The 23,993-nt window shown below is 56.0% G+C and overlaps 1 protein-coding gene across 2 annotated transcripts in view; it reads right to left on the reverse strand.

Annotated features, from left to right (window-relative positions):
* Positions 1 to 4,924: 4,924 nt before the first annotated feature.
* The window catches only part of LOC139244109 (EMILIN-1-A-like), a 106,888-nt gene continuing 87,819 nt past the window's right edge, over positions 4,925 to 23,993 (reverse strand). Inside the window, exons 6-9 of one of the 2 annotated variants that reach the window (XM_070870981.1) lie at positions 20,986 to 21,021; positions 11,536 to 11,670; positions 10,346 to 10,689; positions 4,925 to 5,972 (exon numbers count right to left, since the gene is read on the reverse strand). In XM_070870981.1, coding sequence (XP_070727082.1) covers positions 10,361 to 10,689; positions 11,536 to 11,670; positions 20,986 to 21,021 — 500 coding nt within the window. In that variant the 3' untranslated portion in view covers positions 4,925 to 5,972; positions 10,346 to 10,360. Of the gene's footprint in view, positions 5,973 to 10,058; positions 10,690 to 11,535; positions 11,671 to 20,985; positions 21,022 to 23,993 lie in introns of those variants that run through there. The other variant, XM_070870979.1, reaches the window with a different exon arrangement.

The following is a 23,993-nucleotide window of genomic DNA, read 5'->3' on the forward strand; positions in this document are numbered from 1 at the left end:
CCCACACTGGGCCCCCCCCCTCCCCCTCCCCCAGTCCCACACTGGGCCCCCTCCCCCTCCCCCAGTCCCACACTGGGCCCCCCCTCCCCCTCCCCCAGTCCCACACTGGGCCCCCCCTCCCCCTCCCCCAGTCCCACACTGGGCCCCCCCTCCCCCCTCCCCCAGTCCCACACTGGGCCCCCCTCCCCCAGCCCCACACTGGGCCCCCCTCCCCCAGCCCCACACTGGGCCCCCCTCCCCCAGCCCCACACTGGGCCCCCTCCTCCCCCTCCCCCAGCCCCACACCGGGCCCCCCTCCCCCTCCCCAGCCCCACACTGGGCCCCCCTCCCCCTCCCCCAGTCCCACACTGGGCCCCCCTCCCCCTCCCCCAGTCCCACACTGGGCCCCCTCCCCTCCCCCAGTCCCACACTGGGCCCCCCTCCCCCTCCCCCAGTCCCACACTGGGCCCCCCTCCCCCTCCCCCAGTCCCACACTGGGCCCCCCTCCCCCTCCCCCAGTCCCACACTGGGCCCCCCCTCCCCCTCCCCCAGTCCCACACTGGGCCCCCTCCCCCTCCCCCAGTCCCACACTGGGCCCCCCTCCCCCTCCCCCAGTCCCACACTGGGCCCCCTCCCTCTCCCCCAGTCCCACACTGGGCCCCCTCCCCCAGACCCACACTGGGCCCCCTCCCCCAGTCCCACACTGGGCCCCCCTCCCCCAGTCCCACACTGGGCCCCCCTCCCCCTCCCCCAGTCCCACACTGGGCCCCCCTCCCCTCCCCCAGTCCCACACTGGGCCCCCCTCCCCCTCCCCCAGTCCCACACTGGGCCCCCCTCCCCCTCCCCCAGTCCCACGCTGGGCCCCCCCTCCCCCAGTCCCACACTGGGCCCCCCCTCCCCCAGTCCCACACTGGGCCCCCCTCCCCCAGTCCCACACTGGGCCCCCCTCCCCTCCCCCAGTCCCACACTGGGCCCCCTCCCCCTCCCCCAGTCCCACACTGGGCCCCCCTCCCCCTCCCCCAGTCCCACACTGGGCCCCCCTCCCCAGTCCCACACTGGGCCCCCCTCCCCCTCCCCCAGTCCCACACTGGGCCCCCCTCCCCCTCCCCCAGTCCCACACTGGGCCCCCCTCCCCCTCCCCCAGTCCCACACTGGGCCCCCCTCCCCCTCCCCCAGTCCCACACTGGGCCCCCCTCCCCCTCCCCCAGTCCCACACTGGGCCCCCCTCCCCCTCCCCCAGCCCCACACTGGGCCCCCCTCCCCCTCCCCCAGCCCCACACTGGGCCCCCCTCCCCTCCCCCAGTCCCACGCTGGGCCCCCCCTCCCCCAGTCCCACACTGGGCCCCCCTCCCCCAGTCCCACACTGGGCCCCCCCTCCCCCAGTCCCACACTGGGCCCCCCCTCCCCCAGTCCCACACTGGGCCCCCCTCCCCCTCCCCCAGTCCCACACTGGGCCCCCCTCCCCCTCCCCCAGTCCCACACTGGGCCCCCCTCCCCCTCCCCCAGTCCCACACTGGGCCCCCCTCCCCCTCCCCCTCCCCCAGTCTCACACTGGGCCCCCCTCCCCCTCCCCCTCCCCCAGTCCCACACTGGGCCCCCCTCCCCCTCCCCCTCCCCCAGTCCCACACTGGGCCCCCCTCCCCCTCCCCCTCCCCCAGTCCCACACTGGGCCCCCCTCCCCCTCCCCTCCCCCAGTCCCACACTGGGCCCCCCTCCCCCAGTCCCACACTGGGCCCCCCTCCCCCTCCCCCAGTCCCACACTGGGCCCCCCTCCCCCTCCCCCAGTCCCACACTGGGCCCCCCTCCCCCTCCCTGGAGCTCAGTCCCACACTGGGCCCCCCTCCCCCTCCCTGGAGCTCAGTCCCACACTGGGCCCCCCTCCCCCTCCCTGGAGCTCAGTCCCACACCGGGCCCCCCTCCCCCTCCCCGGGGCCCAGTCCCACACCGGGCCCCCCTCCCCCTCCCCCTCCCCGGGGCCCAGTCCCACACCGGGCCCCCTCCCCCTCCCTGGGGCTCAGTCCCACAACAGGCCCCCCTCCCCCTCCCCGGGGCCCAGTCCTTCCCCGGGCCCTCCTCCCCGGGGCCCAGTCCCACACCGGGCCCGGGTCCCCCTCCCTGGGGCTCAGTCCCGCACCGGGCCCCTCTCCCTCTTCCCCGGGGCCCAGTCCCTCCCCGGGCCCTCCTCCCCGGGGCCCAGTCCCACACTGGGTCCCCCTCCCCGGGGCCCAGTCCCACACTGGGTCCCCCTCCCCGGGGCCCAGTCCCACACCGAGCGGGGAATTTGTTGAGGGGTTGAAGTTTTGCTGCATGTTTTCCTGGGATGGATGAGCAACCAGGCTGTGTTTGATTTACAGACATGTTCCCGATCTGGGTGGTCTTGCTGCTGTGTGGACTGCTGGTCGTGCTCACAATCCTCCTGTTGCAGCATGCGTTTCCCGGACTGCTCTGATCCCTGTCTCAGGATGAAGCGGCTGCCCCTTACACTTGGGAAACAGCCCCCGTCAAACAACAGCCTGTGTCAGCTCCTCCCTCAGCACTTCTCATCAGCATCCAGTGTCCCCGAAACTGTCTGACCCAGAGCCCAGATCCACACTTCATACTGGGCCGGGAGAGCAGGGCAATGGTTCAACACCTGCCCCGGCGGCCAATAACTACCCCATGTTACCGGTCCTGGTGATTGGATAGTTCCTCAATCCCGCAGTCCCTCCCCTCCCCTCCCGCAGTCCCTCCCCTCCCCTCCCGCAGTCCCTCCCCTCCCCTCCCGCAGTCCCTCCCCTCCCCTCCCGCAGTCCTCCCCTCCCCTCCCGCAGTCCCTCCCCTCCCCTCCCGCAGTCCCTCCCCCCTCCCCTCCCGCAGTCCCTCCCCTCCCCTCCCGCAGTCCCTCCCCTCCCCTCCCGCAGTCCCTCCCCTCCCCTCCCGCAGTCCCTCCCCTCCCTCCCGCAGTCCCTCCCCTCCCCTCCCGCAGTCCCTCCCCTCCCCTCCCGCAGTCCCTCCCCTCCCCTCCCGCAGTCCCTCCCCTCCCCTCCCGCAGTCCCTCCCCTCCCCTCCCGCAGTCCCTCCCCTCCCCTCCCGCAGTCCCTCCCCTCCCCTCCCGCAGTCCCTCCCCTCCCCTCCCGCAGTCCCTCCCCTCCCCTCCCGCAGTCCCTCCCCTCCCCTCCCGCAGTCCCTCCCCTCCCCTCCCGCAGTCCCTCCCCTCCCCTCCCGCAGTCCCTCCCCTCCCCTCCCGCAGTCCCTCCCCTCCCCTCCCGCAGTCCCTCCCCTCCCCTCCCGCAGTCCCCTCCCCTCCCGCAGTCCCTCCCCTCCCCTCCCGCAGTCCCTCCCCTCCCCTCCCGCAGTCCCTCCCCTCCCCTCCCCTCCCCTCCCGCAGTCCCTCCCCTCCCCTCCCCTCCCCTCCCGCAGTCCCTCCCCTCCCCTCCCCTCCCCTCCCGCAGTCCCTCCCCTCCCCTCCCCTCCCCTCCCGCAGTCCCTCCCCTCCCCTCCCCTCCCCTCCCGCAGTCCCTCCCCTCCCCTCCCCTCCCCTCCCGCAGTCCCTCCCCTCCCCTCCCCTCCCGCAGTCCCTCCCCCGATCTTCGATCAGTGCAGTAGATCCCAGTGTGACAGCTGTCAGTGGCCGTGGTACCGCTGGGAGCTGCAGTGAACGACCATTTACTTTGCCCTCGGGCGACGTTTCCACAACTTTCACTGAACTGCTTCCCAGTCATCGAGAATTGATGCTGCTGAATGATGGCACTCACGGGGGCTGATCAGTTGTTGATGGGATTTTAAAACCTTGTCGTGTTTACAGGTTCTTCGATCAATGTGTGTTACCCCACGGCCGAATATCACCCCACAACTCCCCGCCTTTCCTCTTTCCCCCACCCCCCCCTCCAATCCACTGCTGGGGGAGCGATGTGAGGAGGTGGGGGTCATGGAGAGAGGGGAGGCGGGTCACGGGTCAATGTGAGGAGAGGGGCGGTCACGGCGGGTGAGATGTCAGAAGGTGGGGGTCACTGGAGGAAGATGTGAGGAGATGAGGTCACGGCGGGTCAGATTGGGAGGGGGGTCTTTACATTTGATGACAGGTGTGACTAACTCTATCGTTTGTTTAAGTAATGTTCTTATAAAATGTAATATTCACTGTAGAGTTGATAATGAGCCAACATTGGTGTGTTTCTGCCTGTCTCCCACTGAAGAGTCTATCAGGAAAGTTCTGAATGTCTGGGTAGGGCTGTCCTTAATCTCCAGAGCCCACATTCAAATCCAGCTCCGACAACTGGATGAGGATCTCTTCTTACGGGATTTAAATCTCCTGTCTGCTGACTGTGAAGGGCAACATCCTGGCAGTGTAGAGGGAGCTTTACTCTGTATCTAACCCCCTGTACCTGCCCTGGGAGTGTTTAATGGGACAGTGTAGAGGGAGCTTTACTCTGTATCTAACCCCATGCTGTACCTGCCCTGGGAGTGTTTGATGGGACAGTGTAGAGGGAGCTTTACTCTGTATCTAACCCCCTGTACCTGCCCTGGAAGTGTTTGATGGGACAGTGTAGAGGGAGCTTTACTCTGTATCTAACCCCCTGTACCTGCCCTGGGAGTGTTTGATGGGACAGTGTAGAGGGAGCTTTACTCTGTATCTAACCCCCTGTACCTGCCCTGGGAGTGTTTGATGGGACAGTGTAGAGGGAGCTTTACTCTGTATCTAACCCGTGCTGTACCTACTCTGGGAGTGTTTGATGGGACAGTGTAGAGGGAGCTTTACTCTACTTGCCCTGAGTTGTGAAGTGCATGCTGCTGGCACTGAGTGCCTGAAATAGAAAGTCTTCCTTTCTCCATTACGTGCAGCCCCTCCCCCTTCAGTACAAAATTCACAAGTCAGCTTCAAAATGATTTCTAATTGTTTTATAATTTCCTCGAGTTCGAGGTGAGATTTTTGTAACAATTATGTAAATTAAATCAGAACAGAAGGTACATTAGTGTGATTTCATGATTCAGGTATTTGATACGAGCTTTGTCCTACGGGGTTCAAACATCAAGACTTGTAAGAACAGAGATTTTCCAATACAATAGACTTTTATTAAAAACGATTAAGTTCCGAGTTCAACACTACAGCATACAGATTTAAAATCAAAAACCGAAGCTACAAATCTCGTTTTCTGATTTTAGATTCACATGCCCCAATCCCCCCAGTTACATACAATTAAAACAACCTTAAACTTCGCAATGTATATGCTGCACGTTAACAGGTTATGCACAATTCCTCTCGCAATGTATATATCCAACTGTTTACAGTCCCAGTTACGTACAATTGACTCCTACGTTAACTGGTCATGCCTCGCTCAGCAATAACTGCTCAAACTGTGTAATTCAGTGTGTGATCAGTGCAACTCAATATACCTTCCACATGTTCCCCTCCGCGCGAACCATCACCGTTTTCCAAAACCTTCCTGTGTCCTGTTCCAAGCTCCAGACACAAGCTTACTTTGTCTCCTCTGTTTATAGCACAGAAAAATTGCAAGTGTCCGATGTCCAGTTCTGTTTGATGAGCGATAACGGGACCATTTCGCTGATTGGCCAAATTGAATGTCACTCAATGTCCCTTCCTGTTTGAATTCAACCTGCTCGCAGAGCCCCTCACTCGCGGCTACCTTCAAACAGCTGACAGATTTTCTCACACAGACTCCCCTCGGACCTCTCTCCAATCCCCCGCGGACCCCTCGCTCCCCCCGTGTCCACTCACTGCCCCAGTGTGCGGGTCTGTTTCCTGGGGTTGAGTTTGTGAACCAGTTGGGTTATGCTGAAACTGCCTGACCCCCCCCTTGGTGATCTATGCCTCCAGTGACTTCCCTCAATTCCATGTACCTTTTATTGAGCAGGTGCCCCCTGTTCAGTCACAGGATCAGGGCCAAGGACTGAGGCTGGACACTTTATAATCCTCGGGGACTGGGCCGGCACATCTGCCCAGCAAAGCATCCATCCACCAGACTGCGGGAAATATCAGCGACAAAAAGTATTCTCCGCTGCAAAGAGGAATACGAAAAAACATACATGTAATAGAAAAGTTAATAGTAAAAGTTTGTATACATATATTCAGAGCGAGAGAAGCTGAGGGAGATGTGACCCATTAAAGACAGACGCAGGTGATACTATCATAAACAACAAGGTAATGGCAGTTTTATTCAACAATATTTTCAATCTGTTTCCACAGTGGGGGAAGAGGATAAAATACCAGTGATCAAAGGGAAGCTAAAAATACATCCAGAGCAACTTAAACGATTCAATATATGTAACAAAAAAGACAAGGACTTGCATTTATATAGCGCCTTTCATGACCTTAGGATGCCCCGAGGCACTTTAAAGCCAATGAAGTACCTTTGAAGTGTAGTCCGTGTTTTAACATAGACACAGCAATGGAGAAATAATGGGACTTGGGATAGATAAATACCCACGGCCTGATGCTTTCTGCCCCAGGGCATTAGAAGATGACGAGGAAATTGCAGAAGTGTTAGTTATAATCTTTTAACTCGGGAATTGTGCAATTAAAGTTGAAATTTGCAAATGTCATTCCATTATTTAAGGGTGGGAGAGAGAAACAGGTGAATGGATCAGTTGTGGGAAGTTACCAGAATCTGTTGTTAAGGACAGAGTGACTGAACATTTGGACAGATCAGAGCCGATCAGCCAGCAAGGATTTGTAAAGAAAGAGTCACGCCTGACAAATCCAGCTGCATGTTTGGAGGCTATCACTATTAAGGTGGATAAGGTGATATCTATGGATGTTATTTATATGGAGTTCGAGAAGGCATTGGACCCAACTCCCCACAGTCACACGTGGAACTGGTGAGCTGCTGGGGAATGGGTTTGAAGGCAGGAGAGCGAGAATGGGGATAATGGGTGTGTACCCCAAGGGGCAGGGTGTGACTTGTGTCCCCAGGGAGTAGTACTGGGCCTCAGCATTTCACTATATTTATCAATGACTTGGATGGAGGAAAAGAAGGCACTAAGTTGGGTGGTTCAGTAAACCGTGTCGATGGGAGTAGAACGTTGCAAAAGGAACATTGATCGATTCACTGAGTGGGGAAATGATGGCAGATACCGTTCAGTGTGGGGTCATCCATTTTGAAAGGAAGATCAGAGTCATGTCGAACTGGTGAGAAGCTGGGAACTGTGGAGGAACGGGGAGATTTCGGGTCCAAGTCCAGAAATCACTCAAAGCTGGGGGGCACGTACAACAATAATTCAGTAGGCTGATGGAATGCAAAGGGTGGAAATTGTTCGTCATATAAAACTGGTCAGACCCGTATCTGGACACTGCGTTCAGTCTGGGCCTCCCTCAGGAGGGATATATTGGCCCTCGGCTCTGCTGCCCATATCCGAACTCACCCCTGTGCTCCCGGTCCAGCAACGCCTTTATTCTCATTCAAAGCTCTTGTGTCCCCTCGCCCCCTCCCTATCTCTGCAACTCTCCCAGATCTCTCCTCCATGGCCCTGGTTTCCATCGCTCCACCATTGGCGGCCGTGCCTTCAGCTGCCTGGGCCCCAAGCTCTGGAACTCCCTCCCTAAACACCTCCGCCTCTGAGATACTCCCTAAAACCTCCTCTTCACCCAGCTTCTCATCACCTGTCCTGCTATAAAGCTCAGTCTTGGTTTAGTTTGTGTTCCTGTGAAGCGCCTTGGAGATATGTTTCTACATTAAAGGTACCGTGTGAAGGGGGGGTGGGGTGTGGTTACAGTCAGGAGAGGCTGCACATAATATGGGGTGAATAAAATCAGAGAATCCCAGCATCAACCAATGAGTCAGCTGTTTATATCCAAGCTGCTGGTTTCTACTGCACAATACTCCGTTCCATGTGACCGACCTGGAGCCAGGGTCGTTTCCCCCCGTCTCTCTCACCCCCCCCCCCCGTCTCTCACCCACCCCTCCCCCCGTCTCTCACACCTCCCCCCGTCTCTCACCCCCCCCTCCCCCCGTCTCTCACACCCCCTCCCCCCCTGTCTCACTCGCCCTCTCCCCCCTGTCTCACACACCCCCCCATCTCTCTCACCCCCCCCCCCGTCTCTCACCCACCCCTCCCCCCGTCTCTCACTCCCCCCGTCTCTCACACCTCCCCCCGTCTCTCACCCCCCCCCCCTCCCCCCGTCTCTCACACCCCCTCCCCCCCTGTCTCACTCACCCTCTCCCCCCCTGTCTCACACACCCCCCCATCTCTCACACCCCCTCCCCCCCTGTCTCACTCACCCTCTCCCCCCCTGTCTCACACACCCCCCCATCTCTCTCACCCCCTCCCTCCCGTCTCTCACACCTCCCCCCTTCCCCCTCCCCCCGTCTCTCACCTCCCCTCCCCCCGTCTCTCACCTCCCCTCCCCCCGTCTCTCACACCTCCCCTCCCCCCGTCTCTCACACCCCCCCTCCCCCCGTCTCTCTCACCCCCCCCCGTCTCTCACTCCCCCGTCTCTCACACCCCCCCCTCCCCCTGTCTCACACCCCCCCTCCCCCCGTCTCTCACTCCCCCCGTCTCTCACACCCCCCCTCCCCGTCTCTCACACCCCCGTCTCTCACACCCCCCCCTCCCCCTGTCTCTCACACCCCCCCTCCCCCTGTCTCTCACACCCCCCCTCCCCCTGTCTCACACACCCCCTCCCCCCGTCTCTCACACCCCCTCCCCCCTGCCTCACTCACCCCTCCCCCCCCCGTCTCACACACACCCCCATCTCTCTCCCCCCTCCCCCCCCGTCTCTCACACCCCCCCCTTCCCCCCGTCTCTCACACCCCCCTCCCCCCGTCTCTCACACCCCCCTCCCCCCGTCTCTCACACCCCCCCTCCCCCCGTCTCACTCACCCCCTCCCCCCTGTCTCACTCCCCCCCCTCCCCCCCTGTCTCACTCACCCCCTCCCCCCCTGTCTCACTCACCCCCCCCCCGTCTCACTCACCCCCTCCCCTCCCGTCTCACTCACCCGTCTCACTCACCCCCTCCCCCCCGTCTCTCTCACCCCCTCCCCCCCGTCTCTCTCACCCCCTCCCCCCCGTCTCTCTCACCCCCTCCCCCCGTCTCTCTCACCCCCTCCCCCCCGTCTCTCTCACCCCCTCCCCCCCGTCTCTCTCACCCCCTCCCCCCCGTCTCTCTCACCCCCTCCCCCCGTCTCTCTCACCCCCTCCCCCCCGTCTCTCTCACCCCCTCCCCCCCGTCTCTCTCACCCCCTCCCCCCCCGTCTCTCTCACCCCCTCCCCCCCGTCTCTCACACCCCCTCCCCCCCGTCTCTCACACCCCCTCCCCCCCGTCTCTCACACCCCCTCTCCCCCCCGTCTCTCACACCCCCTCTCCCCCCGTCTCTCACACCCCTCTCCCCCGTCTCTCACACCCCCTCCCCCCGTCTCTCACCCCCTCCCCCCTGTCTCACCCTCCCCATCTCTCTCACCCCCCCCATCTCTCTCACCCCCTCCCTCCCGTCTCTCACCCCCCCTCCCCCCTTTCTCTCTCTTTTCCCCCCCCCGTCTCTCTCACCCCCTCCCCCCCGTCTCACACACCTCCCCCCCCGTCTCTCACACCCCCTCCCCCCGTCTCTCTCACCCCCTCCCCCCCTGTCTCTCACACCCCCTCCCCCCCTGTCTCACACCCCCTCCCCCCCCGTCTCTCTCACACACCTCCCCCCCCGTCTCACACACCTCCCCCCCCCGTCTCTCACACCCCCTCCCCCCGTCTCTCTCACCCCCTCCCCCCCTGTCTCTCACACCCCCTCCCCCCCTGTCTCTCACCCCCTCCCCCCCCGTCTCTCTCACCCCCTCCCCCCCGTCTCTCACACCCCCTCCCCCCGTCTCTCTCACCCCCTCCCCCCCGTCTCTCTCACCCCATCCCCCCCTGTCTCTCACACCCCCTCCCCCCCGTCTCTCTCACCCCCTCCCCCCTGTCTCACACCCCCCCCCCCGCACCCCCCTCCCTCCACCCTGTCTCTCTCTCAGCCCCCTCCCCCCCTGTCTCACACACCCCACCATCTCTCTTCCCCCCCCCCCCCCCGTCTCTCTTCCCCCCCCCCCCCGTCTCTCTCTTTCCCCCCCCCCCCCGTCTCTCTCACACCCTCCCCCCCCCCCCCCCCCCCCCACCAGACACCAATGTCTCGGACTGCTCTATTCAGAGGTTCTCTCTCCTGTATATAGACAGTGTCGAGCCGGGGCAGGTCTTTGCTTTGATTAAATTGGAGTATTTGTGAAGATGAGCTGGGGCTCAGTGTGGCCGCCGTGGTTCCCGGCATCAGTTGGTGTCGGAGATGTGTCAAACCTTAAATACGAGAGTTCCGCAGCAGTGCAGAAACCCGGTGCAGAGACCGGACTCTTGATCCCGATCCCAGTGTGAAGGAGGCTCCTAATATATTACTGTTTAATATAATGTGGTCACCAGGGCATCCTCCCATCAAATGTCATCGTCCTCGTACAGCAGCACCCCGTTGAAGATGGTGAAGGGTTCCCCGGAATGGGCCAGTTTGCCTGTCACCAGGTCGATGCAGACTGTGTCTCCTTGCCTCAGCGGTAAGATAATGTTGAAAATTCCCAGGGATCCTGACACAGGTTGGGCCCCCATCACTGGCCTGTTCTCCAGACCCTCGGGTTGGAAACCCCCAGAGTCGATCCTTGCCAGCCCCACGTTGGACTTTGCCAGAACCGCTTCAATCCGCTGGTTGCGATGTCCGGTCAGGATAGCGCTGATGAAGTAACGGCCGTCGTATGGGGCGGTGAACATACCTGAGGACAACAGGAGGGAGGGTCAGAGTGGAGAGGGTCGGACTGGGAGAGGGTCAGAGGGGAGAGGGAGGGAGGGTCAGAGTGGAGAGGGTTGGACTGGGAGAGAGAGGGAGGGAGGGTCAGAGTGGGAGAGGGAGAGAGGGTCAGAGTGGAGAGGGTTGGACTGGGAGAGGGAGGGAGGGTCAGAGTGCGAGAGGGAGGGAGGGTCAGAGTGGAGAGGGTTGGACTGGGAGAGGGAGGGAGGGTCAGAGTGGAGAGGGTTGGACTGGGAGAGGGAGGGAGGGTCAGAGTGCGAGAGGAGGGTCGGACCGAGAGAGGGTCGGAGAGTCAGAGCGAGAGAGGGGGGGGTCAGAATGGGAGAGGGGGGTCAGAGTGGGTGGGGTCAGAGGGTCAGACTGGGAGAGGGAGGGAGGGTCGGAGAGTCAGAGCGAGAGAAGGGGGTCAGAGTGGGGGAGGGAGGGTCAGAGTGGGAGAGGAGGGTCGGACCGAGAGAGGGTCGGAGAGTCAGAGCGAGAGAGGGGGGTCAGAGTGGGAGGGGTGGGGTCAGAGGGTCAGAGTGGGAAAGGGGGGAGGGTCAGAGTGGGAGAGGGGGTCGGAGAGGGAGGGGGTGTCAGAGGGTCAGAGTGGGAGGGGGGTCAGAGGTCAGAATGGGAGAGGGGATCAGAGTGGGTGGGGTCAGAGTTGGAGAGGGGGTCAGAGGTCAGAGTGGGAGAGGGGAGTCAGAGGTCAAAATGGGAGAGGGAGGTCAGAGTGGGAGAGGGGTCAGAGGTCAGAGTGGGAAAGGATGGGTCTGACTGGAAGAGGGGGATCAGAGGTCAGACCGGGAGCAGTGAACCTTTGCCTCACCTGTGTTGGGATTGTAATGTCCTCCTTCGTTCACCAGGACATTGTCAAACAGGATGGTCCCTGGATTGAGTTGAGGAATGGTGAGGGCCGCTGAGAATGAAATCCGTTCAATGTAGGCGTCTTCACCTGGGCGGCCTGAAATCAGAGCATCCGGTCAGGCAGACCCCGTCTTAGAATAAAGTAAATCAGAACTGAGTAAAGCCAAGGGCCCCTGGACCCAGGGGGAGCGGGGTTGAGGGGGGGGGAGGCTGGGGTCGGGTGGGGGAGCGGGGGAGAGGAAGGCCGGTGGGGGGGGAAGGAGTTTTTGGGAATGAATCACTCCCTCGGAGTCGAGGAAGACTTGCTTCCACTCAGTTAGTTTTCAGGTGACTGAAGAGTCCAATGTGGGACGTACAGTCTCTGTCGCAGGTGGGGCAGAGGGAGGGTGGGGAGTCTGGGTTGATGCATGCTCCTTCCGCTGCCTGCGCTTGGTTTCTGCATGCTGGGCAGGTGGGAGGAAGGTCAGTGGGAGAACATTTTTGTGGTACAGTAGGGATCATAATTCAGTTTTAGCATAATTATGGATAAAGATAAAGATAAAACAGGAATAGGGTTCTAACTTGAGGAAAAGCCAATTTTACTCGGCTGAAAAGTGATTCAGCAAAAGCGGACTGGAAACAGTTACTTGAAGGTAAATCAGTGTCAGAGCAGAGGGAGGCATTGAAGAGGGAGGTACTTGGAGGGCAGGGTAAACATGTCCCACTAAGAAAAAGGGTTGAAGTGCCAAATGTAGAGCCCCTGGATGACCAGGTGCATACAGGGTAAGATAAGGCAAAAAAGGGAAGCTTATAACAGACATCGAGAGCTCAGTACTACAGAAAGCCAGGAAGAGTATAGAAGGTGTACGGGGAAATTAAGAAGGAAATTAAGAAAGCAAAGTGAGGGCATGAAAAAATACTGGCAAGTAGAATCAAAGAAAACCCAAAGATGTTTTATAATTACATAAAGAGCGAGGGGATAACTGAGGAGAGTGGGCCCTATTGGGACCAACATGGTGATCTGTGAGTGGAGGTGGGGAAGATACTCAATGAACACTTTGCGGCTGTCTTCACCAAACAGGGGGACGATGCCCACGTTGAAGTTCAGGAGGAACAGAGTGAAATATTGGATGGGATAAACATAGAGAGTAAGTATTCAGGGGTTTAGCATCTTTGAAAGTAGATAAATCACCAGGACCGGATGAAATATATCCGAGGCTACTAAAGAAGCAAGGGAGGAAATAGCAGAAACTGACCATAAGAAAACAAGAAATAGGAGCAGGAGTCGGCCATTCGGCCCCTCGAGCCTGCTCCGCCATTCAATGAGATCATGGCTGATCTACCTCAACTCCACTTTCCTGCACTGTCTCCATATCCCTCGATTCTCTTAATATCCAAAAATCTATCGATCTCAGCCTTGAATATACTCAAAGACTGAGCCTCCACAGCCCTCTGGGGCAGAGAATTCCAAAGATTCACCACCCTCTGAGTGAAGAAATTCCTCCTCATCTCAGTCCTAAATGGCCGCCCACTTATCCTGAGACTGTGACATAGAAACATAGAAAATAGGTGCAGGAGTAGGCCATTCGGCCCTTCTAGCCTGCACTGCCATTCAATGAGTTCATGGCTGAACATGCAACTTCAGTACCCCATTCCTGCTTTCTCGCCATACCCCTTGATCCCCCGAGTAGTAAGGACTTCATCTAACTCCTTTTTGAATATATTTAGTGAATTGGCCTCAACAACTTTCTGTGGTAGAGAATTCCACAGGTTCACCGCTCTCTGGGTGAAGAAATTCCTCCTCATCTCGGTCCTAAGTGGCTTATTCCTTATCCTAAGACTGTGTCCCCTGGTTCTGGACTTCCCCAACATTGGGAAAATTCTCCCTGCATCTAACCTGTCTAACCCCGTCAGAATTTTAAACGTTTCTGAGGTCCCCTCTCATTCTTCTGAACTCCAGTGAATACAAGCCCAGTTGACCTTTCTTGATAGGTCAGTCCCGCCATCCCGGGAATCAGTCTGGTGAACCTTCGCTGCACTCCCTCAATAGCAAGAATGTCCTTCCTCGGGTTAGGAGACCAAAACTGTACACAATACTCCAGGTGTGGCCTCACCAAGGCCCTGTACAACTGTAGCAACACCTCCCTGCCACTGTACTCAAATCCCCTCGCTATGAAGGCCAACATGCCATTTGCTTTCTTAACCGCCTGCTGTACCTGCATGCCAACCTTTAATGACTGATGTACCATGACACCCAGGTCTCTTTGCACCTTCCCTTTTCATAATCTGTCACCATTCAGATAATAGTCTGTCTCTCTGTTTTTACCACCAAAGTGGATAACCTCACATTTATCCACATTATACTTCATCTGCCATGCATTTGCCCACTCACCTAACCTATCCAAGTCGCTCTGCAGCCTCATAGCATCCTCCTCACAGCTCACACTGCCACCCAACTTAGTGTCATCCGCAAATTTGGAGATACTACATTTAATCCCCTCGTCTAAATCATTAATGTACAGTGTAAACAGCTGGGGCCCCAGCACAGAACCTTGCGGTACCCCACTAGTCACTGCCTGCCATTCTGAAAAGTCCCCATTTACTCCTACTCTTTGCTTCCTGTCTGACAACCAGTTCTCAATCCATGTCAGCACACTACCCCCAATCCCATGTGCTTTAACTTTGCACATTAATCTCTTGTGTGGGACCTTGTCGAAAGCCTTCTGAAAGTCAAAATATACCACATCAATTGGTTCTTCCTTGTCCATTCTACTGGAAACATCCTCAAAAAATTCCAGAAGATTTGTCAAGCATGATTTCCCTTTCACAAATCCATGCTGACTTGGACCTATCATATTACCTCTTTCCAAATGCGCTGCTATGACATCCTTAATAATTGATTCCATCATTTTACCCACTACCGATGTCAGGCTGACCGGTCTATAATTCCCTGTTATATCTCTCCCTCCTTTTTTAAAAAGTGGGGTTACATTGGCTACCCTCCACTCCATGGAAACTGATCCAGAGTCAATGGAATGTTGGAAAATGACTGTCAATGCATCCACTATTTCCAAGGCCACCTCCTTAAGTACTCTGGGATGCAGTCCATCAGGCCCTGGGGATTTATCGGCCTTCAATCCCATCAATTTCCCCAACACAATTTCCCGACTAATAAGGATTTCCCTCAGTTCCTCCTCCTTAATAGACCCTCCGACCCCTTTTCTATCAGGAAGGTTGTTTGTGTCCTCCTCAGTGAATACTGAACCAAAGTACTTGTTCAATTGGTCTGCCATTTCTTTGTTCCCCGTTATGACTTCCCATGATTCTGACTGCAGGGGACCTACGTTTGTCTTTACTAACCTTTTTCTCTTTACATATCGATAGAAACTTTTGCAATCCGTCTTAATGTTCCCTGCAAGCTTCTTCTCGTACTCCATTTTCCCTGCCCTAATCAAACCCTTTGTCCTCCTCTGCTGAGTTCTAAATTTCTCCCAGTCCCCGGGTTCGCTGCTATTTCTGACCAATTTGTATGCCACTTCCTTGGCTTTAATACTATCCCTGATTTCCCTTGATAGCCACGGTTGAGCCACCTTCCCTTTTTTATTTTTATGCCAGACAGGAATGTACAATTGTTGTAGTTCATCCATGCAGTCTCTAAATGTCTGCCATTGCCCATCCACAGTCAACCCCTTAAGTATCATTCGCCAATCTATCCTAGCCAATTCACGCCTCATACCTTCAAAGTTACCCTTCTTTAAGTTCTGGACCATGGTCTCTGAATTAACTGTTTCATTCTCCATCCTAATGCAGAATTCCACCATATTATGGTCACTCTTCCCCAAGGGGCCTCGCACAATGAGATTGCTAATTAATCCTCTCTCATTACACAACACCCAGTCTAAGATGACCTCCCCCCGAGTTGGTTCCTCGACATATTGGTCTAAAAAACCATCCCTTATGCACTCCAGGAAATCCTCCTCCACCGTATTGCTTCCAGTTTGGTTAGCCCAATCTATATGCATATTAAAGTCACCCATTATAACTGCTGCACCTTTATTGCATGCACCCCTAATTTCCTATTTGATGCCCTCCCCAACATCACTACTACTGTTTGGAGGTCTGTACACAACTCCCACTAACGTTTTTTGCCCTTTGGTGTTCTGCAGCTCTACCCATATAGATTCCACATCATCCAAGCTAATGTCCTTCCAAACTATTGCCTTAATTTTCTCCTTAACCAGCAATGCTACCCCACCTCCTTTTCCTTTTATTCTATCTTTCCTGAATGTTGAATACCCCTGGATGTTGAGTTCCCAGCCCTGATCATCCTGGAGCCACGTCTCCGTAATCCAAATCACATCATATTTGTTAACATCTATTTGCACAGTTAATTCATCCACCTTATTGCGGATACTCCTTGCATTAAGACCCCTGGTTCTAGAATCCCCAGCCCAAGGGAAACACCTTCCCTGCATCTATCCGGCCAATCCCTGTAAGAATTTTATATGTTTCAATGAGATCACTTCTCATTCTTCTAAACTCTAGAGAATATAGGCCTAGTCTGCTCAATCTCACCTCATAGGACAATCCCCCCATCCCAGGAATCAGTCTGGTGAACCTTCGTTGCACTCCCTCTATGGCAAGTATATCCTTCCTTAGGTAAGGAGACCGACACTGTACACAATACTCCAGGTGTGGTCTCACCAGGACTATCTATAATTGTTGTAAGTCATCTTTGCTCTTAACTCAAATCCTCTTGTAATAAAGGCCAACATAGCATTTGTTATGGACAACTATTATGGACATTATTACATGGACAACCCCAACAGCCACAGGCCGGAATGCCACACCGCCATAGTTGCTCAGGAACTCAGACGCTTCAATGTCGACATCGCTGCCCTAAGCGAGACCCGCGGGCAGGGGAAGGCCAGTTCAAGGAACAAGGTGGAGGTTACACCTTCTTCTGGAAGGAAAACCAGAGGCAGAACGCCGCCTCCATGGAGTCGGTTTCGCCATCAAAACCGAGCTGGTCGATCGCCTCAAACACTCCCCTGCAGGGCCAACGAACGTCTCATGACTCTCCGACTCACCCTATCCCAGAACCGGTGCGCCACAGTCATCAGTGTGAACGCCCCAACACTCGAAGCAACAGATGAGACCAAAGAGGGTTTTTATTCCAACCTCGAAACATCCCTGTCCCGCGTTCTCGCGGGCGACAAACTGATCCTCCTCGGTGACTTCAACACCAGGGTCGGTAAGGACACAGCCCTCTAGGGGGGCGTGATTGGCAGAGAGAGGGTAGGGAAAACCAACCCCAGCGGTACCCTACTCCTGACAAAATGTCTAGAACACGACCTTGTCATCACCAACACCTTGTTCCACCAGAGGGACAAGTACAAGGCATCGTGGCAACACCCTCGCTCCAAACACTGGCACCTGCTCGACTATGTCATCGTCCGAGCCAGGGATCGCAAGGATGTGCACATCACCTGCGCCATGACAGGAGCTGACCACTGCTGGATGGACCATCGCCTAATTCGATCCATCATCGACATCAACATAGCCCCAAAGCAGAGGGGACAGCAGAAGCAGTGCCGGAAAAAAGTTAATGCCGGGGGCACTGAGAGACCCAGCTAAGAGAGACCTATACAGTCAGCACCTCACAGCTAACCTGGCGTGCCTTGGTGACTCTGAGATGCAGAATGCCCACAGTGCTTGGTCTGCCCTCCAGGCCTCTATAACCAGTGCCTGTGAAGAGACGCTCGGTCACTCAACCAGGAAACACCCGGACTGATTTGATGAGAATGATCTGGAGATTCAAGAGCTAATAGATCGCAAGCGCGGGGCATTTCTGAGCCTTAAACAACAACCCAACTCGGGAGATGCAAAGCAGCATTACAGACAGCTCAAGGCTGAGGTCCAACAAAAAACCCGGGACCTAAAGAACAGGTGGTGGATGGAGAAAGCACAGGAGATACAACAACTGGCCGACAGCCACGATATGCGAGGATTCTTCGCTGCAGTCAAGGCCACCTACGGTCCAAACTCCCAAGGCCCCACCCCACACCTGGCCAAGAACAGGGAAACACTCATCAAGGATACCGAGGCTGTCAGGGCCCGCTGGAAGGAGCACTTTGAAGATCTCCTCAATCGAGACTCTGCCTTTGACTCGAGTGTTCTCGACTCCATCCCGCAGCATGTGACCTGCCACAACCTCAGTAAAACCCCAACATTGCACGAGGTGGAAAAAGCCATAAAACAGCTGACTAACAAGACAATGGGAACAGATGGAATCCCTGCTGAAGCGCTAAAGTATGGCGGAGAGGCACTGTTGGCGTGGATACATGATCTCATCTCTCTCATCTGGAGGGAGGAGAGCATGCCGGGAGATCTCAGAGATGCAGTGATCGTGACCATTTTTAAAATGGGGACAAGTCCGACTGCGGTAACTACAGGGATTCTCCTTGCTATCAACCACTGGGAAAGTTGTCGTTAGAGTTCTCCTCAACCATCTTCTCCCTGTGGCCGAGGAGCTCCTCCCGGAGTCACAGTGCGGATTTCATCCCCTACGGGGCACAATGGACATGATTTTTACAGCGCGACAGCTGCAGGAAAAATGCAGGGAGCAGCGCCAGCCCTTATACATGGTCTTCTTCGACCTTACAAAGGCCTTTGACACTGTCAACCGCGAGGGTCTATGGAGAGTCCCCCTCCGTTTCCAATGCCCCCAAAAGTACGTCACCATCCTCCGCCTGCTCCACAACGACATGCAGGATGTGATCCTTACCAACGGATCCCTTTGCTGAATTCTAAAATCCTCCCAACCTTCAGGCTTACTGCTCTTTTTGGCAACATTATAAGCCTCTTCCTTTGATCTCATACTATCTTTAACTTCTCTGGTTAGCCATCATTTTCCTGTCTTCCCTGACTACAGGAGTGGTGCCAGTTGACTGGAGAACTGCTTATGTTGTACCATTGTTTAAAAATGGAGGAAGGAATAAACCAAGTAATTACAGGCTCGTTAGTTTAATCTCGGTGGTGGGAAAATTATTGGAATCAATCCTGAGGGACAGTATAAACCTTCATTTAGAAAGACAAGGATTAATCAAGGACAGTCAGCATGGATTTGTTAAGGGAAGGTCGTGTCTGACTAACTTGATTGAATTTTTCGAGGAGGTAACCAGGAGGGTCGATGAGGGCAGTGCGTATGATGCAGTGTATATGGATTTTAGCAAAGCTTTTGATAAGGTCCCACATGGCAGACTGACCACAAAAGTAAAAGCCCATGGGATCCAGGGCAAAATGACAAGTTGGATCCAAAATTGTCTCAGAGGCAGGAAGCAAAGGGCAATGGTTGATGGATGTTTTTGTGACTGGAAGTATGTTTCCAGTGGGGTTCCGCAGGGCTCAGTACTGGGTCCCTTGCTTTCTGTGTTATATATTCATAATTTAGGTTTAAATGTAGGGGGCATGATAAAGAAATTTACAGATGATACAAAAATCGGCTGCGTGGTTGATAATGAAGAAGAAAGCTGCGGACTGCAGGAAGATATCGATGAACTGGTCAGGTGGGCAGAACAGGGGCAAATGGAATTCAATCTGGAGAAGTGTGAGGTAATGTATTTGGGGAGGGGCAACAAGGCAAGGGATTACACATTAAATGGGAGAATTCGGAGAGGTGTGGAGGAACAGAGGGGACCTTGGAGTGCATGTCCACAGATCCCTGAAAGTAGCAGGCCAGGTGGATAAGGTGGTTAAGAAGGCATACGGAATGCTTGCCTTTTATTGGCCGAGGCATAGAATATAAGAGCAGGGAGGTTATGCTTAAATTGTATAATACTTTGGTTAGGACACAGCTGGAGTACTGTGTGCAGTTCTGGTCGCCGTATTATAGGAAGGGCGTGATTACACTAGAGAGGGTGCAGAGGAGATTTACTAGGATGCTGCTTGGAATGGAGAATCTTAGTTATGAGGACAGATTGGATAGGCTGGGTTTGTTCTCATTGGAACAGAGGAGGTTGAGAGGAGACCTCATCGAGGTGTACAAAATATTGAGGGGCCTGGACATAGTGGATAGTAAGGGTCTATTTCCATTGGTGGAGGGGTCTATAATGAGGGGGCATAGTTTTAAGGTGATTGGCGGAAGGTTTAGAGGGGATTTGAGGGGAGGGGGGGTGAGGTGAGAGGGAGGGGAGGGGGGTGAGGGGAGGGGGACGACATTGAGCCGAGGGGGGTGAGGATGGCAGGTGGGGTGAGGGGGGAGGGGGAGTGAGGGGGGAGGGGAGGGATGAGGGGGGGTGAGGGAGGGGTGATGGGGGGGGGGGGGGGAGGGGGGGTGAGGATGACGGGGGAGGGGGGTGAGGATGACGGGGGAGGGGGGGTGAGGATGACTGGGGGGGTGAGGGTGAGGGGGGATGGGGGTGAGGGGGGGGTGAGGATGATGGGTGAGGAGGGGTGAGGATGACAGGTGGGGTGAGGGGGAGTGAGGGGGGAGGGGAGGGATGGGGGGGGTGAGGGGGGGGTGAGAGTGAGGGGAGGGGAGGGGGGGTGAGGATGGCAGGTGGGGTGAGGGGGGAGTGAGGGGGGAGGGGAGGGATGGGGAGGGGTGAGGTGAGGGTGGTGAGGATGGCAGGGGGGATGAGGGGGGAGGGGAGGGATGAGGGGGGGCGAGGGAGGGGTGAGGGTGAGGGGGGAGTGAGGGGGGTGAGGATGGCAGGTGGGGTGAGAGGGGGGAGGGGGAGGGGAGGGATGAGGGAGGGGTGGGGGGGGTGAGGTTGGCAGGTGGGGTGAGGGGGGAGGGGGAGTGAGGGAGGAGGGGAGGGATGAGGGGGGGTGAGGGAGGGGGAGGGGGGGTGAGGATGACGGGTGGGGGGGGTGAGGGGGGAGGGGGGGTGAGGATGGCAGGTGGGGTGAGGGGGGAGAGATGAGGGGGGGTGAGGGGGGGTGAGGATGGCAGGTGGGGTGAGGGGGGATGGGGAGGGATGAGGGGGGGTGAGGGAGGGGTGAGGGGGGTTGAGGGTGAGGGGGGTTGAGGGTGAGGGGGGGGAGGGGGGGTGAGGATGACAAGTGGGGGGGTGAGGATGGCAGGTGGGGTGAGGGGGGAGGGGGAGTGAGGGGGGAGGGGTGAGGGGGGTGAGGGTGAGGGAGGGGTGAGGATGGCAGGTGGGGTGAGGGGGGAGGGGGAGTGAGGGGGGAGGGGAGGGAGGGGTGAGGGTGAGGGAGTGGTGAGGATGGCAGGTGGGGTGAGGGGGGAGGGAGAGTGAGGGGGGAGGGGAGGGGTGAGGGTGAGGGGGGGGTGAGGGGAGGGGGACGACATTGAGCCAAGGGGGGAGAGAGGGGGGGGAGAGAATCAGAGTGACACTCGTGTTTCAGAGCGCGGAGGCTGATGTTCTGTAGGACGGCGAGAGTGACCGAGAGTACGCAGTTCACTCACCACCTTCTCCCTTTAGTCCCATGGGTCCAGCAGGTCCTAGAAACACAATGAAAGGACAGAAAAAGCACGATGGGCAATTTGCAAACATCACCCTGCCTGTTTCCACATTTACCACTTTATTTCCATTCAACAAAAGGCCCTGGGACCTTGCACTGTGCACTGCCCGGGACCTCTCCTATTCAATCCCCATACCTTTTGGTGGGAAGATCGAGGAGAGACAATATAAACTAAATGGTATAATTTTAAAGTGGGTGCAAGAACAGAGAGACCTGGTGGCAGGGCAGGTTAAGAAAGCAGTTATTAAAGCAGGTGGGATCCCGGGCCTAGAGTACATAAGCCAGGGAGTTATGCTGAACCTGTATAAAACACTGTCCAATTCTAGGCACCACACTGTGTCGGAAGGACGTGGAGCTTTGGAGAGGATGCAGAGGAGATTTACGAGAATGGTTCCAGGACTGAGGGACGTGGATAGACTGGAGAAGCTGGGGTTGTTCTCCTTGGAGCAGAGAAGGTTGAGAGGAGATTTGATCAAGGTGTTCAAAACGAGAGGAGATTTGATCAAGGTGTTCAAAACCATGAGGGGTCTGGACAGAGTAGAGAGAGAGAAACTGTTCCCATTGGTAGAAGGGTTGAGAATCAGAGGACACAGATTTAAGGCGATTGACAGAAGAACCAGAGATGACACGAGGGAAAACCTTTTTATGCAGCGAGTGGTTAGGATTTGCAAAGCGCTGGCCGACAGGGTGGTGGAGGCAGATTCAAAACAGAGAAAAACTTGCAGGGTTATGGGAAAAGAGTCGGGAAGGGGACTGACTGGATCACGCTTCAAAAGAGCCTGTGTGGACACACCAGGCCGAATGGCCTCCTCCTGTGCTATTTTATTCTATGATTCTAAGGATGAGACCACATTGCTCATTGCCAGGGTCACCTGCCATTATCAGCCCAAGCCTGAATGTTGTCCAGGTCTTGTTGTATGTGGGCACGGACTGCTCCATTATCTGAGGAGTTGTGAATGGAACTGAACACTGTGCAGTCATCAGCGAACATCCCCACTTCTGACCTTATTATGGAGGGAAGGTCATAAAAGTTCACGGGGTTGGGAGTAATATATTAGCATGGATAGAGGATTGGCTAACTAACAGAAAACAGAGAGTCGGAATAAATGGTTCATTCTCTGGTTGGCAATCAGTAACTAGTGGGGTGCCACAGGGATCAGTGCTGGGACCCCAACTATTTACAATCTTTTTCATGACTTGGAAGAAGGGACTGAGTGTAACGTAACCAAGTTTGCTGACAATACAAAGTTGGGAGGAAAAGCAATGTGTGAGGAGGACACAAAAAATCTGCAAAGGGACATAGACAGGCTAAGTGAGTGGGTAAAAATTTGGCAGATGGAGTATAATGTTGGAAAGTGTGAGCACTTTGGCAGAAAAAAATCAAAGAGCAAGTTATTGTTTAAATAGAGAAAAATTGCAAAGTGCTGCAGTACAGCGGGACCTGGGGGTTACTTGTGCATGAAACACAAAAGGTTAGTATCCAGGTACAGCAAATGATCAGGAAGGCCAATGGTATCTTGGCCTTTATTGCAAGGGGGATAGAGTATAAAAGCAGGGAAGTCTTGCTACAGTTATACAGGGTATTGGTGAGGCAACACCTGGAGTACTGCGTGCAGTTTTGGTTTCCATATTTACGAAAGGATATACTTGCTTTGGAGGCAGTTCAGAGAAGGTTCACTCGGTTGATTCCGGAGATGAGGGGGTTGACTTATGAGGAAAGGTTGAGGAGGTTGGGCCTCTACTCATTGGAATTCAGAAGAATGAGAGGTGATCTTATCGAAACGTATCAGATTATGAGGGGGCTTGACAAGGTAGATGCAGAGAGGATGTTTCCACTGATGGGGGAGACTAGAACTAGGGGGCATGGTCTTAGAATAAGGGGCCGCCCTTTAAAACTGAGATGAGGAGGAATTTCTTCTCTCAGAGGGTTGTAAATCTGTGGAACTCGCTGCCTCAGAGAGCTGTGGAAGCTGGGACAATTAATAAATTTAAGGCAGAAATAGACAGTTTCTTAACTGATAAGGGGGCGGGCAGGGAAGTGGAGCTGAGTCCATGATCAGATCAGCCATGGTCGTATTAAATGGTGGAGCAGGCTCGAGGGGCCGTATGGCCGACTCCTGATCCTATTTCTGATGTTCTTATGTTCATTGATGAAGCAGCTGAAGATGTTTGGGCCTAGGACACTGCCCTGAGGAGCTCCTGCAGCGATGTCCTGGGACTGTGATGATTGACCTCCAACCACCACAACCATCTTCCTTTGTGCTGGGTCTGACTCCAGCCAGTGGAGAGTTTTCCCCCTGACTCCCATTGACCAGTTTTACTCGGGCACTGTGATGCCACACTCGGTCAAGTGCTGCCTTGATGTCGAGGGCAGTCACTCTCACCTCACCTGGAATTCAGCTCTGTTGTCAATATTTGGACCGAGGCTGTAATGAGGTCTTGTGGGAGTACGGGCCGCATTTCTGAAAGGCTTTGCTCGGCGCAGTCTGGAGATATCGAAAGGGTTAAAAGTTGAAGATTAAAGTTTGGATTAAAACAGAGGATGTTTGGATCGAATCAGGTCGCTAGACGATATGGAGTCATGTAGGCATTCAAATGTGTCTATCTGATCAGCTGTGTGTTTACAGTACTTCATGGTGGGAGTTGGTTTATGGCAGTGAGACTTGACCAGGATAATAAGTAGCTGGTCATTTATCTGTATGTTAAGTATTTGAGGCTGGGGCCATCAGAGGGAGCAGTGTGTGACGGCCCTGCCCGGAAATCCATGCGGTCCTGACCTGTAAGACCACCAGCAGGCCGGGGCCATTGGAGGAAGCAGTGTGGGGCGGTATACCCCTGCAGAGAGCAGTGTGGGGCGGTATACCACTGCAGGGAGCAGTGTGGGGCGGTATACCACTGCAGGGAGCAGTGTGGGGCGGTATACCACTGCAGGGAGCAGTGTGGGGCGGTATA

This window comes from Pristiophorus japonicus, unplaced genomic scaffold, assembly GCF_044704955.1.
Source record: "Pristiophorus japonicus isolate sPriJap1 unplaced genomic scaffold, sPriJap1.hap1 HAP1_SCAFFOLD_204, whole genome shotgun sequence".
NCBI classification, from domain to species: Eukaryota; Metazoa; Chordata; class Chondrichthyes; family Pristiophoridae; genus Pristiophorus; species Pristiophorus japonicus.